Source organism: Embiotoca jacksoni, unplaced genomic scaffold, assembly GCF_022577435.1.
Source record: "Embiotoca jacksoni isolate LCO1_2020_lvr unplaced genomic scaffold, fEmbJac1.0.p SCAF_50, whole genome shotgun sequence".
Classification (NCBI taxonomy): domain Eukaryota; kingdom Metazoa; phylum Chordata; class Actinopteri; family Embiotocidae; genus Embiotoca; species Embiotoca jacksoni.
The window spans coordinates 2,004,482-2,017,641 of NW_027185404.1; the positions used below are offsets into that span (position 1 = coordinate 2,004,482).

At 45.0% G+C, this 13,160-nt stretch overlaps 1 protein-coding gene across 4 annotated transcripts in view; it reads left to right on the forward strand.

Annotated features, from left to right (window-relative positions):
- ubr5 (ubiquitin protein ligase E3 component n-recognin 5) overlaps positions 1-12,448 on the forward strand; it is a 33,028-nt gene extending 20,580 nt beyond the window's left edge. Inside the window, exons 34-57 of one of the 4 annotated variants that reach the window (XM_069171998.1) lie at positions 343-582; positions 883-1,006; positions 1,214-1,325; positions 1,451-1,582; positions 2,620-2,877; positions 2,965-3,233; positions 3,773-3,984; positions 4,127-4,360; positions 4,551-4,624; positions 4,713-4,885; positions 5,726-5,839; positions 6,212-6,429; positions 6,575-6,695; positions 7,135-7,507; positions 7,680-7,767; positions 7,847-7,991; positions 8,289-8,419; positions 8,514-8,574; positions 8,747-8,928; positions 9,050-9,134; positions 9,239-9,394; positions 10,762-10,875; positions 11,002-11,232; positions 11,763-12,448. In XM_069171998.1, the coding sequence (XP_069028099.1) occupies positions 343-582; positions 883-1,006; positions 1,214-1,325; positions 1,451-1,582; positions 2,620-2,877; positions 2,965-3,233; positions 3,773-3,984; positions 4,127-4,360; positions 4,551-4,624; positions 4,713-4,885; positions 5,726-5,839; positions 6,212-6,429; positions 6,575-6,695; positions 7,135-7,507; positions 7,680-7,767; positions 7,847-7,991; positions 8,289-8,419; positions 8,514-8,574; positions 8,747-8,928; positions 9,050-9,134; positions 9,239-9,394; positions 10,762-10,875; positions 11,002-11,232; positions 11,763-11,975 (4,060 nt within the window). In that variant the 3' untranslated portion in view covers positions 11,976-12,448. Of the gene's footprint in view, positions 1-342; positions 583-882; positions 1,007-1,213; positions 1,326-1,450; positions 1,583-2,619; positions 2,878-2,964; positions 3,234-3,772; positions 3,985-4,126; positions 4,361-4,550; positions 4,625-4,712; positions 4,886-5,725; positions 5,876-6,211; positions 6,430-6,574; positions 6,696-7,134; positions 7,508-7,679; positions 7,768-7,846; positions 7,992-8,288; positions 8,420-8,513; positions 8,575-8,746; positions 8,929-9,049; positions 9,135-9,238; positions 9,395-10,761; positions 10,876-11,001; positions 11,233-11,762 lie in introns of all 4 variants that reach the window. The other 3 variants (XM_069171999.1, XM_069171996.1, XM_069171997.1) reach the window with 3 other exon arrangements.
- The last annotated feature ends 712 nt before the right edge of the window (positions 12,449-13,160 follow it).

Sequence of the window (13,160 nt, forward strand, 5' to 3'; positions counted from 1 at the left end):
CACTTTGCAGATGATTGTTTATTGATACTCTTCACTGCTTAGATATTCAGTGCTCACTCTATACAATCTGCAGATGCTAAAGTCAAACAAAGGTTATCGTTTGCTAACAAATAAGCCAGAATCATAATCAGCCAGGAATAAAGCAGGTTTCTGGTTCCGGTGCTCTTTAGTGGCCAAGAATGCAATAAAGCAACTTCAAGGTTTTTAAAGTAAAGCGATGTTTTAGACAACGGCTGTTCTAAAATAAGTAAATGACCGACACAAACACACTCGAGCATAATGTGTATTTGTATTTGACAGCAGTTTGACATTTCTGTCTTCCTCTTCATTTCCTTCACACAGCAACTTCATCCCGCAGCCCATCGGGAAATGCCGGCGTGTTTTCCAGGCTCTGCTGCCCTACGCCGTGGAGGAGCTGTGTAACGTGGCGGAGTCACTGATCGTTCCAGTGCGAATGGGAATCGCGAGACCTACTGCTCCTTTCACTTTGGCCAGCACCAGCATCGATGCTGTTCAGGGCAGCGAGGAGCTTTTCTCTGTTGAACCGCTGCCTCCGAGACCCTCACCGGACCAGTCCAGCAGGTTCGATGGACTTATTATCTTGGTTTTCCTTTCAGGTGGAGTCGGAAATAGTATGTGGCCATATGTTCTAAAATCAGTGAATTATGGATGATTGAACTGCACACTTAAGGTGTGAAGATCTTTATTAGCTGAAGTGAAGAAATTACTTGAAGGGTTTTTTAAACACTGAGTCAGTCAGTGGACTTTTGCTTGGAGAGAAGAAACCAACAGGAAAAGAAGAGGCTTGATGTTTTTTTTTTTTTTTGTATTCATATGATATGATGACTCTGGGCTTGTGTTTGATTTTTGTTTTTTTTCCAGCTCCAACCAGACAGCTGCCTCTTATATCATCAGGAACCCCCAGCCTCGGCGCAGCAGCCAGTCTCAGCCCGTCAGAGGAAGAGACGAGGAGCAGGACGACATCGTATCAGCAGATGTGGAAGAGGTGGGGGAGCCTCATTATACAATCATTAAGACCGTAATGAAGTTTGGATGAAAGAGACTCTGAGCACTTTGGTGACAGTTCGTGAGAGTAGAGCCCACGCTGTTATTTATGTACGGATATTTCTATTCAGTGGTCTCGTATTTCTGTATAATGTTGGGTTGGAACATGTTTTGTGTTTTGGGTCTGATTATGTTGCGTTTGTCTCAGGTTGAAGTTGTAGAGGGAGTCGCGGGGGAGGAAGACCATCATGACGACCAAGAGGAGCAGGGAGAAGAAAATGCTGAAGCAGAGGGGCAGCATGATGAGCACGATGAGGACGGTGAGAAGCATCCTTCTTTCTGTAAAAGTTACAAGACTTCTGCTGCTCATATAGTCGCAGAACTAATTTGAGAATCCTTGTCGACAGTGAGTGAGGCGCCGTGTTGTCTCCGTCTCTGCTTTTAGGAAGTGACATGGAGTTGGACCTGCTGGCAGCAGCTGAAACGGAGAGCGACAGTGAAAGTAACCACAGCAATCAGGATAATGCTAGTGGGCGCAGGAGCGTCGTCACGGCAGCCACCGCCGGCTCTGAAGCAGGTTGGTCAGCAGCTGGTTTTAATAAGAGATTTTCTTTTAAATCCCTTTTTTCTGAACAGCCCTCACTTTCTAAGGTCCTTTTTTCTTTTCTTTTCTTTTTTTTTGAAAATTCAATCATCCTCCAGTTTCTTTTTTTTTTTTTTTTTTTTTTTTTTTTAAGGCTCCAACTGCTTATTAAAAAGAAATTGCATTTCTGTCTTGCTGCACCGTGGTGTATTTTTCCTTGGCTTACAGACTCAGTCAGTCCTCACAGAACCACTGTTGCTTTACACTCAGCATTTTGGATTGTGGGGGTTTATGTTTGGAGAGCTAATGACACAGCAGACAAAATGGTCCCTGGCTGAATACCCCATGTATTTCATTTGCAGGCAGTAGGGTGTCCTTGGCATTTCCTATTTTTGGTATGAGCTCCTCTTTACTTCAATGCATATACAGATGTCAGGGCAAGAGTGACTTTGCAAAGTGCATACACAGTTTCCTGCTGAGAGTTCCTCCAGTTCGTCCCCCTTTCACATTTCACCGTTATTGTCTGTCATTTCTAACTAACACCATCCCTCATCACAAGTGTAGTGTTGTCGGTGTTTCACCCAAATAACAAACTAATCAACTCGTAGCTTTTCCAAATGGTGTGGTGTTATTTCTCCTTGGTATATAAAATGTGCATTTCCTACTAATGATATTGTTGTTTAATTTCCTCAGAGTTTTTTTGACAACTGAGACACATTTCTGGTTCCTTTTTTTTTTTTTTTTTTTCTGATGACATTTTTTAATCTTCAAAAAAGGATAAAGGGAAACCACATATTATCCAGCACAAGTTGATCAACAGAGAATGCAGCTGTTGTTCTGACTTGATGCTTCAGTGTTTTAACTGTCATATTAGTGTTGTTTTGCCTTGTGGTGGTGTAATTCACTAACCCGCACTCCTGCCTGGATAAATCTGATGTGGAAGCGATAAGAGAGTAGAGGTGAAGATGCACACGCTAACCCTGATCTCTCGTATCCTCTTTCTTCATTCCTTGTCTGTCTCTCCTCTGAAGGTGCCAGCAGTGTCCCTGCCTTCTTTTCAGAGGACGACTCCCAGTCCAACGACTCCAGTGACTCCGACAGCAGCAGCAGTCAGAGCGACGACGTCGACCAGGAGACCTTCCTCTTGGATGAGCCGCTGGAAAGGACAACTAGTGCTTCCCATGCCAACAGCGCGGCCCAGGCTCCTCGCTCCATGCAGTGGGCCGTCAGAAACACCCCCAGCCAGAGGGCCACTGGAAGCGCTCCGTCCAGCTCCTCAACTCCAGCTGGTCAGTGAACCTTCATCTGTTGCAAGAGTTTTACTTGAAAATGTCCCAGAAGTAGAGTTTCAACTGTACCTGTTTGTCTTTTCCCAGCGAGCTCCACGGGCCTAATATATATCGACCCCACCAACCTACGTCGCTCCAGCGCGATCAGTTCGAGTGCTGCGGCGGCAGCAGCGGCTCTGGAAGCCAGCAACTCCAGCAGCTACCTGACGTCCGCCAGCAGTCTGGCCCGCGCCTACAGCATCGTCATCAGGCAGATATCGGACCTCATGAGTCTGATTCCCAAGTACAACCATCTCGTCTACTCCCAATATCCTGCTGCTGTGAAGCTCACTTACCAGGACGCAGTCAACCTGCAGGTAAAACTGAAGACCATAGGAACAGATTCCACTGCTACACATTGTGAATATATTTTATCTTTATCTTAAGACATACAATATTTTTCCGTCAAAAACCTTCTTTTTTTCTTTTTCTTTTTTTTTTTCATCACTGAACAAACCTTTAGGAAAGAAAAATAATCCTGATACAAGCATTTTCATTTACTGGGACCATTAATTTCAATTCACTAATGAAACCATCGGTGACCATCCTCCAGTTTTTTTCCCCCATTTTCTAACTCTGCTCATTATCTACATTCAGAGAGCTCACAGGCTGATTGTAAAGATCTGTTTTAGCCTCAACTAATTTTTTCCTGGACACAAACATAAAGAAACACATTCAACAGTTCTTAAAAGGGCACTAATAAAAAAACAACAAAAAAAATCCTGGAAATATCTGTGCCAGTTCCCATCATTAAGCATGTGATTGTTTTCTCCTCGTGCTCATCATGTCTGTAATAAACATCTCGTAATCCTGTAATCATGTAAGTAAAAAGTGAATTATTTGTTGTTTGAACCAGAACTATGTTGAAGAAAAGCTGATTCCCACGTGGAACTGGATGGTGTCCATCATGGATTCTACTGAGGCTCAGTTGCGGTACGGCTCGGCGCTGTCGTCCGCCGGAGACCCGGGTCACCCCAGCCACCCGCTCCACGCCTCGCAGCACTCGGCTCGCAGGGAACGCATGACTGCACGGGAGGAGGCCAGCCTTCGCACTCTGGAAGGACGCAGGTAATCTCCTCAATGTGATCGGTGGATTGATTGAACTACTTTAGAAACTGTTCAGCTGAAATCGTGACGAGACGACTGTTTACAGTCCTAATGTAGAGAAACACAGTTTGCTTCACACTCTAACTTGGTTTGTTTGTTTCAGGAGAGCAGCCACGCTGCTGACGGCTCGTCAAGGCATGATGTCGGCGCGGGGCGACTTCCTGAACTACGCCCTGTCGCTGATGCGCTCCCACAACGATGAGCACTCTGACGTGCTTCCCGTGCTGGACGTGTGCTCGCTGAAACATGTGGCTTACGTTTTCCAGGCTCTCATCTATTGGATAAAGGCCATGAACCAGCAGACCACCCTGGACACCCCACAGCTGGACAGAAAAAGGTAAACGGTGGAAATGAGGGAAAATGTCATTTTTCGTTGTCAAGAGTTGCATACTTGTGCAGCCCGGAATGGAAAGATGTATGTATTTGTTGAACAGCCCATGATGACCATGTCTTTAAATTCAACACTTCTTGGAATACATGTCATTATTTTTAACAGCATCGTTATCCTCTTCAACTTTTACTCGTAGGAATCGAGAGATTTTGGAACTCGGTTTGGACAACGACGATTCTGAGCACGAGAATGACGAGGACACCAATCAGAGTAGGATACATAACCATTATTTAATCAGTATAAAAATATCAAAGAACCACGTGGTCATTTTAATGCTCGTGTCTCTCTTTCACCTCAGGCTCCACGCTGCAGGACAAGGACGACGACCCGGTTCCGGCCGAGACGGGTCAGAACCACCCTTTCTTCCGACGCTCTGACTCCATGACTTTCCTGGGCTGCATCCCACCCAACCCGTTCGACGTCCCTCTGGCTGAGGCCATTCCTCTGGCCGACCAGCCTCACCTCCTGCAGGTCAGACTCACTGCTCCGTCTCTCTGACAGCTGCAGGGTGCACAACATGTTTACGTGGCAACACCATGATGAGTGTAGTGGTAACAACCATGCAGGTGATTTGCAGGTCCTAATAGCCCAAACTCCAGCAGCAGAAGTGGTTTTCTCTTGATGTATGATGTAGGACTGGCGCTCCCTCTGTCCAGACCAGTTGATAAACCCTGCTGACAAAAGGAGAGGAAGGCAGTGTCATTTTGTGTTCTGTAAAATGAAATAAGAAGAAAATGAAGCAAAATGTGGACCCAAAGTGGTTCTAGTAGTTATTGGCAAGAAATTATCAATTAATATCCAGTTCTATAACGAAGCACACTCTCAGTAAGACTACAGCTTTAGCCACAGTATGTATTATATCCCTTAAGATTAGCTCGCTACACACTGTAAGAGATCTTTTGTCAGTGGCCATGTGAGAGATCAGACTGCAGACAGCTGACCAACATTTCTGAAATGTCTGAAAACCAAACGTTCGTCAGCAGGAACATTATTCGGGCAGTTTATCGGGCATGGTGACTCCACGGCTGCATTTAGTGTCCGTCTAAATCTTTCTTTGTTCCATGTTCCTCGTAATCTTTCTTTTCGCCTTATTGTGACCACTTTCCATTTATTTTGCCTCGAGGAGATGCTGGACAGTCTGTTGTTGAGAGCCTGTGTCTTGTATTAGGTATTGTTACCCAGCAGTTGATGTTTTTAAGTGACAGATGACAAAAGAGGACAGAACACAGTCATTCACCAGACTGCTGTTAATGCTAACTAACATTATGTGTCTGCCATGGCTTTAACTCAGTTTTGCTTCTTCTCAAACAGCCTAATGCCAGAAAGGAGGATCTGTTCGGCCGTCCCTCTCAGGGCCTGTACTCTTCCTCTTACACGGCAACCAAAGGCCTGGCCGAGGCAAGCATGGACAGGAACTGCCTGGAGGTAAACATGGGCTCCTCTCTACCCTCCCCCTCTCAGGTATACCACCCCTCTTCACTGGACAAACACGCTGGCAGCTCTGTTCGAATATCCACACATAACCAACACCGCAGACACGTTGAAACAACAGCACTTTCAAATAAACGATGTAAAACTATCCAGAATTCATTATTTACTCTTCAGTCTGTTTCAGAAAATAATGGATGTGTTGGATAGCGTTTTGGTGCGCAATCATTCATGTGGATATTGGAACAAAGCCCGTTTTCTGTGTCCCATTTTCATATTTCATTGTGTCATCACAATGCCATCATGATAAGACACGCATCTGTTCACATTACTAAAAAAACACAACAACTCTGAACCCTCCGGAAACAGATCCTGCCCACTAAGATGTCTTACTCCGCCAACCTGAAGAATGTGATGAGCATGGAAACGGGCCAGCGCAGCACCGACAACACGTCGCTGGCAGAGCAGGAGATGGAGGCCTCCAAACCGGGCCCGTCACCCCACGACCTGGCTGCTCAGCTGAAGAGCAGCCTGCTCGCCGAGATCGGCCTCACCGAGAGCGACGGGCCTCCTCTCCCATCGTTCAGGTAAACACCAGGCTTGGATTTCTCAGGGCTCATAGAAAAAGACTAAAACACTCTTTTATCATGCTGCAAGTTTAGTTTTATATGTACTTATGTTTCAATAACAGAGATAAATAATCAAAATGGCGTGTATGTTCTTTCTGTCCAGACCTCACTGCAGTTTCATGGGGATGATGATCTCACACGACATGTTACTTGGCCGTTGGCGTCTGTCGCTGGAGCTCTTCGGTCGTGTCTTCATGGAGGATGTAGGAGCTGAGCCTGGATCGGTAACGTTTTATTTTAACATCCATTTAAAGTCAAACAATAGCAGCAAACACACATGTTTTTAATGACTGTGTAGATATTAGAATTTTCAAACGTGGTGTTAATTGAAAACTAGTAAGTGTATATACGAAAGCAACAAGATTTTATATTCTGTATTAACTTGTACACAAGCAACAACCTGCCTAATATTACATACTTACCGCACAAAAATGGAGCGACATGCACCTTGGATCCAACTCTTGTGGAACTAACCTTCAGTCTGCAGGTGTTTTAAACTCCTCTGAGTAATATTTCAAATACCTCAGCTCCTTCTTACTTGTGCCGTTAAATGCTGGACAGGAAGAGACGGATCACATTGTGAGCAGCGGCCGATGGTTTGATATCGCTGTTAAAATGAAGCTTTATCTAACAATCCTGTTCCCTTTCTGGTGTTTGTCTCAGATCCTCACAGAGCTCGGTGGCTTTGAGGTAAAGGAGTCAAAGTTCCGTCGCGAAATGGAGAAACTGAGGAACCTGCAGTCCCGTGACCTGGCCTTGGAGGTGGACCGAGATCGAGACCAGTTAATACAGCAGACCATGCGTCAGCTAAATACGCACTTTGGCAGGCGTTGCACAACCACACCGATGGCTGTGCACCGGGTGAAGGTCACCTTCAAAGATGAGCCAGGCGAGGGCAGCGGCGTGGCCCGCAGCTTCTACACGGCCATCGCCCTGGCCCTCCTCTCCAACGACAAGCTGCCCAACCTGGACTGTGTTCAGAGTGTCAGCAAGGGCATGCAGGCCAGCAGTACGTGTCATCACGATTACAATTCAAGTATGAATACATAGAAACTACTGTATACCGCATTATGGAACGTGATTTCATTGTTACATTGAATGGTACTTTTGTGATGCTCAAAGCAAAAAGTAAAAGAAGATTTTTTTTTTACATTTAAAAGAAAATGGCACTCCAAAGTGAACTTGTCGTTTGATTTGTGTTTGTCCAGATCTAATGCAGCGTCTGAGGAACAGAGACCGGGAGAGAGAGAGGAGGAGTGGAGGGCTTCGAGCAGGTTCTCGGAGAGACCGAGACAGGTACAACTCTGCTCGTAGAGGAATAAAACGCCGTGCAGTCGCTCGGTCACAGATCATAACTTGTGTTTGTCTGTCACAGAGATTCTAGGAGGCAGCTGTCCATAGACACCAGGCCGTTCAGGCCCTCATCAGAGGGAAACCCCAGTGATGAGCCGGACCCTCTGCCTGCTCACAGACAGGCTCTGGGAGAAAGACTCTACCCGCGAGTTCACGCAATGCAGCCGGTAGGAAACATCAGCATCCGTTAAAACAGGTTCCCATCAAAATAGAAACGGGGCAACTTGTCTGGACAATGAGTTTGTTTTGGATGTTTAAGGACATTTAGGGGACATCTGTAAATTGTAACTACAGAAAGTGACACTCTCCCTCTCATCTCCACTAATCTCTGCATGCACATTGACGCTTTTTTCAAAGTATGTTGAGCTTGAACGATTGATGAACCTGCGCTGTGGTTTTACCTCCTCTTGAAGGCGTCATTGTTTGGATTCGGTACGTTTCTCTGACTCCGTTTGTCTCTTCAGGCGTTCGCCAGTAAAATTACGGGCATGTTGCTGGAGCTGTCCCCTGCTCAGCTGCTGCTGCTGCTGGCTAGTGAGGACTCTCTCCGAGCCCGAGTAGAGGAGGCGATGGAGCTGCTCATTGCACATGGAAGGTAAAATAACCTCAGCAGTCGCACCGATCAAAGCCTGAGCTCAGCAGCAGGTTTATTTTATATTCCTATTGTCTTCGGTGATTGTCTTTTCCAGGGAAAATGGTGCTGACAGCATACTGGACCTGGGTCTCCCAGAGGCGCCAGAGAAAGCACAAGTAAAAAAAGAATCACTACTTTATTTATTATTTATAACTCATTTTTAGCCATAGCTTTAAAAATGTAGGCAAAAATCTTCTTTTTAGCTTTGACACTTACAATAACATGAATAGTTGTCGGTAACACAGCTCATCCTAACAGCCAGTACTCCTCCCCTCGTTCTCCTTGTAGCAGCAGGAGAACCGCAAGCGTCACGGTTCAACGCGCAGCGTGGTTGACATGGAGCTGGACGACACGGACGATGGCGACGACAACGCTCCTCTCTTCTATCAGCCGGGCAAACGAGGCTTCTACTCCCCTCGACCTGGAAAAAACACCGAGGCCAGACTCAACTGCTTCCGTAACATTGGCAGGTAATGAATTGAAAAAGATGATTACAGTTCACCAGGTCTAGTAGAAATATGATTTCAGGGAAAATTAGTTATGTTTGAACAATGTAGGTAACTGTAAGTTAAATGTTGTACTTCCCGACAGGATACTGGGGTTATGTCTGCTGCAGAATGAACTCTGTCCAATCACACTGAACAGACATGTCATCAAAGTGCTGCTTGGGAGAAAGGTAACAGAAAATAGGTTTTCTTCATGTGCAGTTAGGACCTGCTGTAGGACGGTTGGTCCTTTCAGCAGAACTACTAAATGTACTTATAATCATTGTTACTGCAGGTGAACTGGCATGACTTTGCCTTCTTTGACCCGGTCATGTATGAGAGTCTGCGGCAGCTCATCCGGCATTCCCAGGCCGGTGAAGCGGACGCCGTATTTGCTGCCATGGATCTGGCCTTCGCCATCGACCTCTGCAAAGAGGAAGGAGCTGGACAGGTAACGGGCCGTGTTGTTGTGGCACCAAACGTAGATAAAATAGGTTCAGCTCGTGTTGGTTCGCAGTGCTATTTTCAGTCTAAACATCAGGTGTGTTGGATCTTTGGCTGCTTGGTTTCCCAAGTGGGTTCTCTCCGGGTTCTCCGGCTTCCTCCCATCATCCAAAAACATGCACCTCAGGTCAGGTTACCTGGCGCCGCGCTAGTGGCAGCCTGCTGCAGCATCTCCCCCCTGAGAGCCCCCCTGCTGTAGTGAAGAAATTTCCCCTCGGGGATTAATAAAGTGTATAAATAAAAAAAAAAAAAAAAAAATCTAAATCAACCAAGCAAAACAATAACACGGTAGAACTTAACTTTAAAATAAGATCTATAACAATCATTAAACCTCCACAAGACCGAACTGCTCTTCCTTCCAGGGAAAGACTCTCCCACCCTCGACCTGACTACTACCTTCAACAACTCTGTTATCCCGACCCTGACTGATAAGAACCTCGGAGACACTCGACAGTCAACTCTCTCTTACTGCCAACATCACTGCAACAACACGTTCCTGTAGATACATGCTGCACAACATCAGGAGAATACGTCCTCTTCTCACTCAGAAGGAGGTCCAGGCTCTGGTCCAGGCTCTGGTCCAGGCTCTGGTCCAGGCTCTGGTCATCTCACGTTTGGACTACTGTAACAGGTCTACCTGTTAGTACCATCCGACCTCTGCAGCTCATCCAGAATGCCGCAGCTCGACTGATCTTTAACCTGCCGAAATACACTCGCACTACTCCGCTCCTCCTCCTCCTCCTCCACCTCCTCCTCCTCCTCTGCTCCCTTCACTGGTTACCAGTAGCTGCCTGCATCCGTTTCAAAACATTGGTACTTGCGTACCGTGCTGTGAACAGATCGGGTCCAGTGTACATCCAGGACATGGTCCAACCCTACATCCCAGCCCGCTCACTCTGCTCCTCCTCCTCCTCCTCCTCCTCTTCTGTCCTGGCTCCTAAATGGTGGAATGAGCTCCCCACCAACATCAGGACAGCAGAAACTCTGAACATCTTCCACCACAAACTAAAACACACCTCTTCAGAACAGTAGAACTTTAGTATCTTAAAATATAACTTACTGATAGAACTTTGTAGTTTGGCTTTCTGGAAGAAATTGTATTTTCTTGATTCTTGTTGTTCTGGTTTGAACCCTCATGGTTGAAATGAACTTATTGTAAGTCACTTTGAATAAAAGAGTCAGATAAATGTAATGTAATTAAACCACCCGTTCTGGAAAACTCTTGAAAGCAGCTGCATATTCTGATGCTGAAAATACTCTGAAAACTGTCTAAATGATGTTTAAACTTGTGAGGTGGTATTCCTGCTGGTTCAGGTGGAGCTTCTGTCTGGTGGGGTCAACATGCCCGTAACTCCCCTCAACGTGTACGAGTATGTGAGGAAGTACGCAGAGCACAGGATGCTAGTGGTGGCTGAGCAACCTCTCCATGTAAGTAAACGCCTACAAAACCTTCACTGACTGGGAGTTAAGTGGGAGTTCTTGGAGAACATGAAAATATTTAGTCGCTCATCAAAATGTGTTTTCACACCGGTTGTGACTGCGTCTCTTTTCAAGGCGATGAGGAAGGGTCTGCTGGACGTACTTCCCAAGAACGCCCTGGAGGACTTGACGGCCGAGGACTTCAGGCTGCTGGTCAACGGCTGCGGAGAAGTTAACGTGCAGATGCTCATCAGCTTCACCTCCTTCAACGATGAGTCTGGGGAAAACGCAGACAAACTGCTCCAGTTCAAACGCTGGTTTTGGTCCATAGTGGAGAAGATGAGCATGACTGAGAGGCAAGACCTGGTAAGTCTGTTCTCAGAGACCCTGAGGAGAACTCAGAGCCACGGGGGCTTTCAGGAGTTCAGTGCTTCGGGCTATCTGGAGTTCTTGGGACATTGAATTTTAGAGGAACTGTCTTGACAAGATGGTCTTTAAATCTCCCTCTAAAACACACTTAAAGAATTTTTATGGAACGATTCAAATGTTTTTTGTCTTCTTTTTTTTAAGTAATGTTTAAAAAAAAAAAAAAGTGAAACTTTTCTTCTGTTATGGATTGCAAACTGAAATAAACTTCAGCCTTCAGTCTGGCTTGGAGGCTTTGAGGGTCTAATAATAGAGGTTTTGCTCTGGTTGCACCCGCTGTAGCTTTTTGCATTCAAAATGTCCAAATTTAGAGTAATGCAGAAGCACTTTTCAGTTCTTTATCTCATTCTTTCTCCCTTTTTCTCTGTTTCTATTGATTTCCCTCCTGCATCACCTGCAGCATGCATTCGTTTGAGTTCAAATCAGATACAGTGCTGATTATTGGGACTAATTGTTTGTCTGCTCCTCAGGTGTATTTCTGGACCTCCAGCCCGTCTCTGCCAGCCAGCGAGGAGGGGTTCCAGCCGATGCCCTCCATCACCATCCGGCCTCCAGACGACCAGCACCTGCCCACAGCCAACACCTGCATCTCACGTCTCTACGTGCCACTCTACTCTTCAAAACAGATACTCAAACAGAAACTCCTGCTAGCCATTAAGACCAAGAATTTTGGTTTTGTGTAGAGGTTCAAAAAGAAGAGTTTAAAAAAAGGAAAAAAAGAAAAACATGTTTACTGTTGTGTAATATTTACCTAGCTCCATTTTTGTAGATTTATTTTTTGTCTAAACAATTTTATGAAATTCGACATACTGTCGCTATCTCCCCAGGCTGTAATATTTGTTTGTGTTGTGAACACAAACGGCTTTTTATTTCAGTTTTTATTGTTTTCTTTTCTTTTGTGTTAATGAAGAAGAGGTATACGGTCCAGAACATTCCTGCATTGGCACTGTAAAATGTAAAGCCCACAGCTCTGCTCTATTGGCTTCAACCTTTGCTTCCCAGGAATTTGGTTTGACAGGAAGCTGTCTGCCGAAAACCCAGCCAAAGATGACAGCAGTAGAAATATTTAAAAGAAGAAAAGAAGACGCACTGTGATAATAAGTTTTTTTTTTTTTTTTTTTTTTTCTTTCGTTTTTTTTTTTTTTTTTTTTTTCTTCCCTAGAAAAGTACGATCACTGACAGTTCACTGCTGCCTTTGTGGAAAGTCCTTTTTTTCTTGTACAGGGGGAGTAGGGAGTTTCAAAATAAACTTGGATGCAAACAAGTTGTCCATAGTGAATTCTTATCATTTTGTTAATGTTCACTATGTTAACTAGTCGGGACATTAGCGTGAGAGGACGTGAACATTTTGTCCCAGTTAATGGGAATCCATGATTTCTACCAGTTTAAATTCTGCTTCTGCTCTTGATTGGTTTTGTTTCTTATGATGAATTTTAAAAATGGCCGTTCTATTGCTTACGAAGTTAGATTTCCAAATAATGTAGTTACTGTTACACACCTGATAAGGCCATCTAATATTAAATATCCCTTGGTTATTCTTACATTACTGGGTGATTACATTTGTTTGTTACATTTTCTTAGGGTGGTTTGAGGCATTTTTTTTGGGTGCATGTGTATTATGTAAATGAATATAAAAAAATGAAAGATTTGCCGAATAAGCCTTATATGGCTGGAAACTGGCAACAACAGTAAATTGAATCTTTCTGAAAATATGTGACAAACCACTTAAAACAATCAGCAGTACCGGAAACGGTTTTGAACCGAGAATTGTGGCCATTCAGCACAAGACAAGCCGGAGCCCCGCCCATTTCACTGGAGCCATCACGGACCGGTTTTTTTGTTGCCTTCAAGTTATGTTGGAAAAAAAA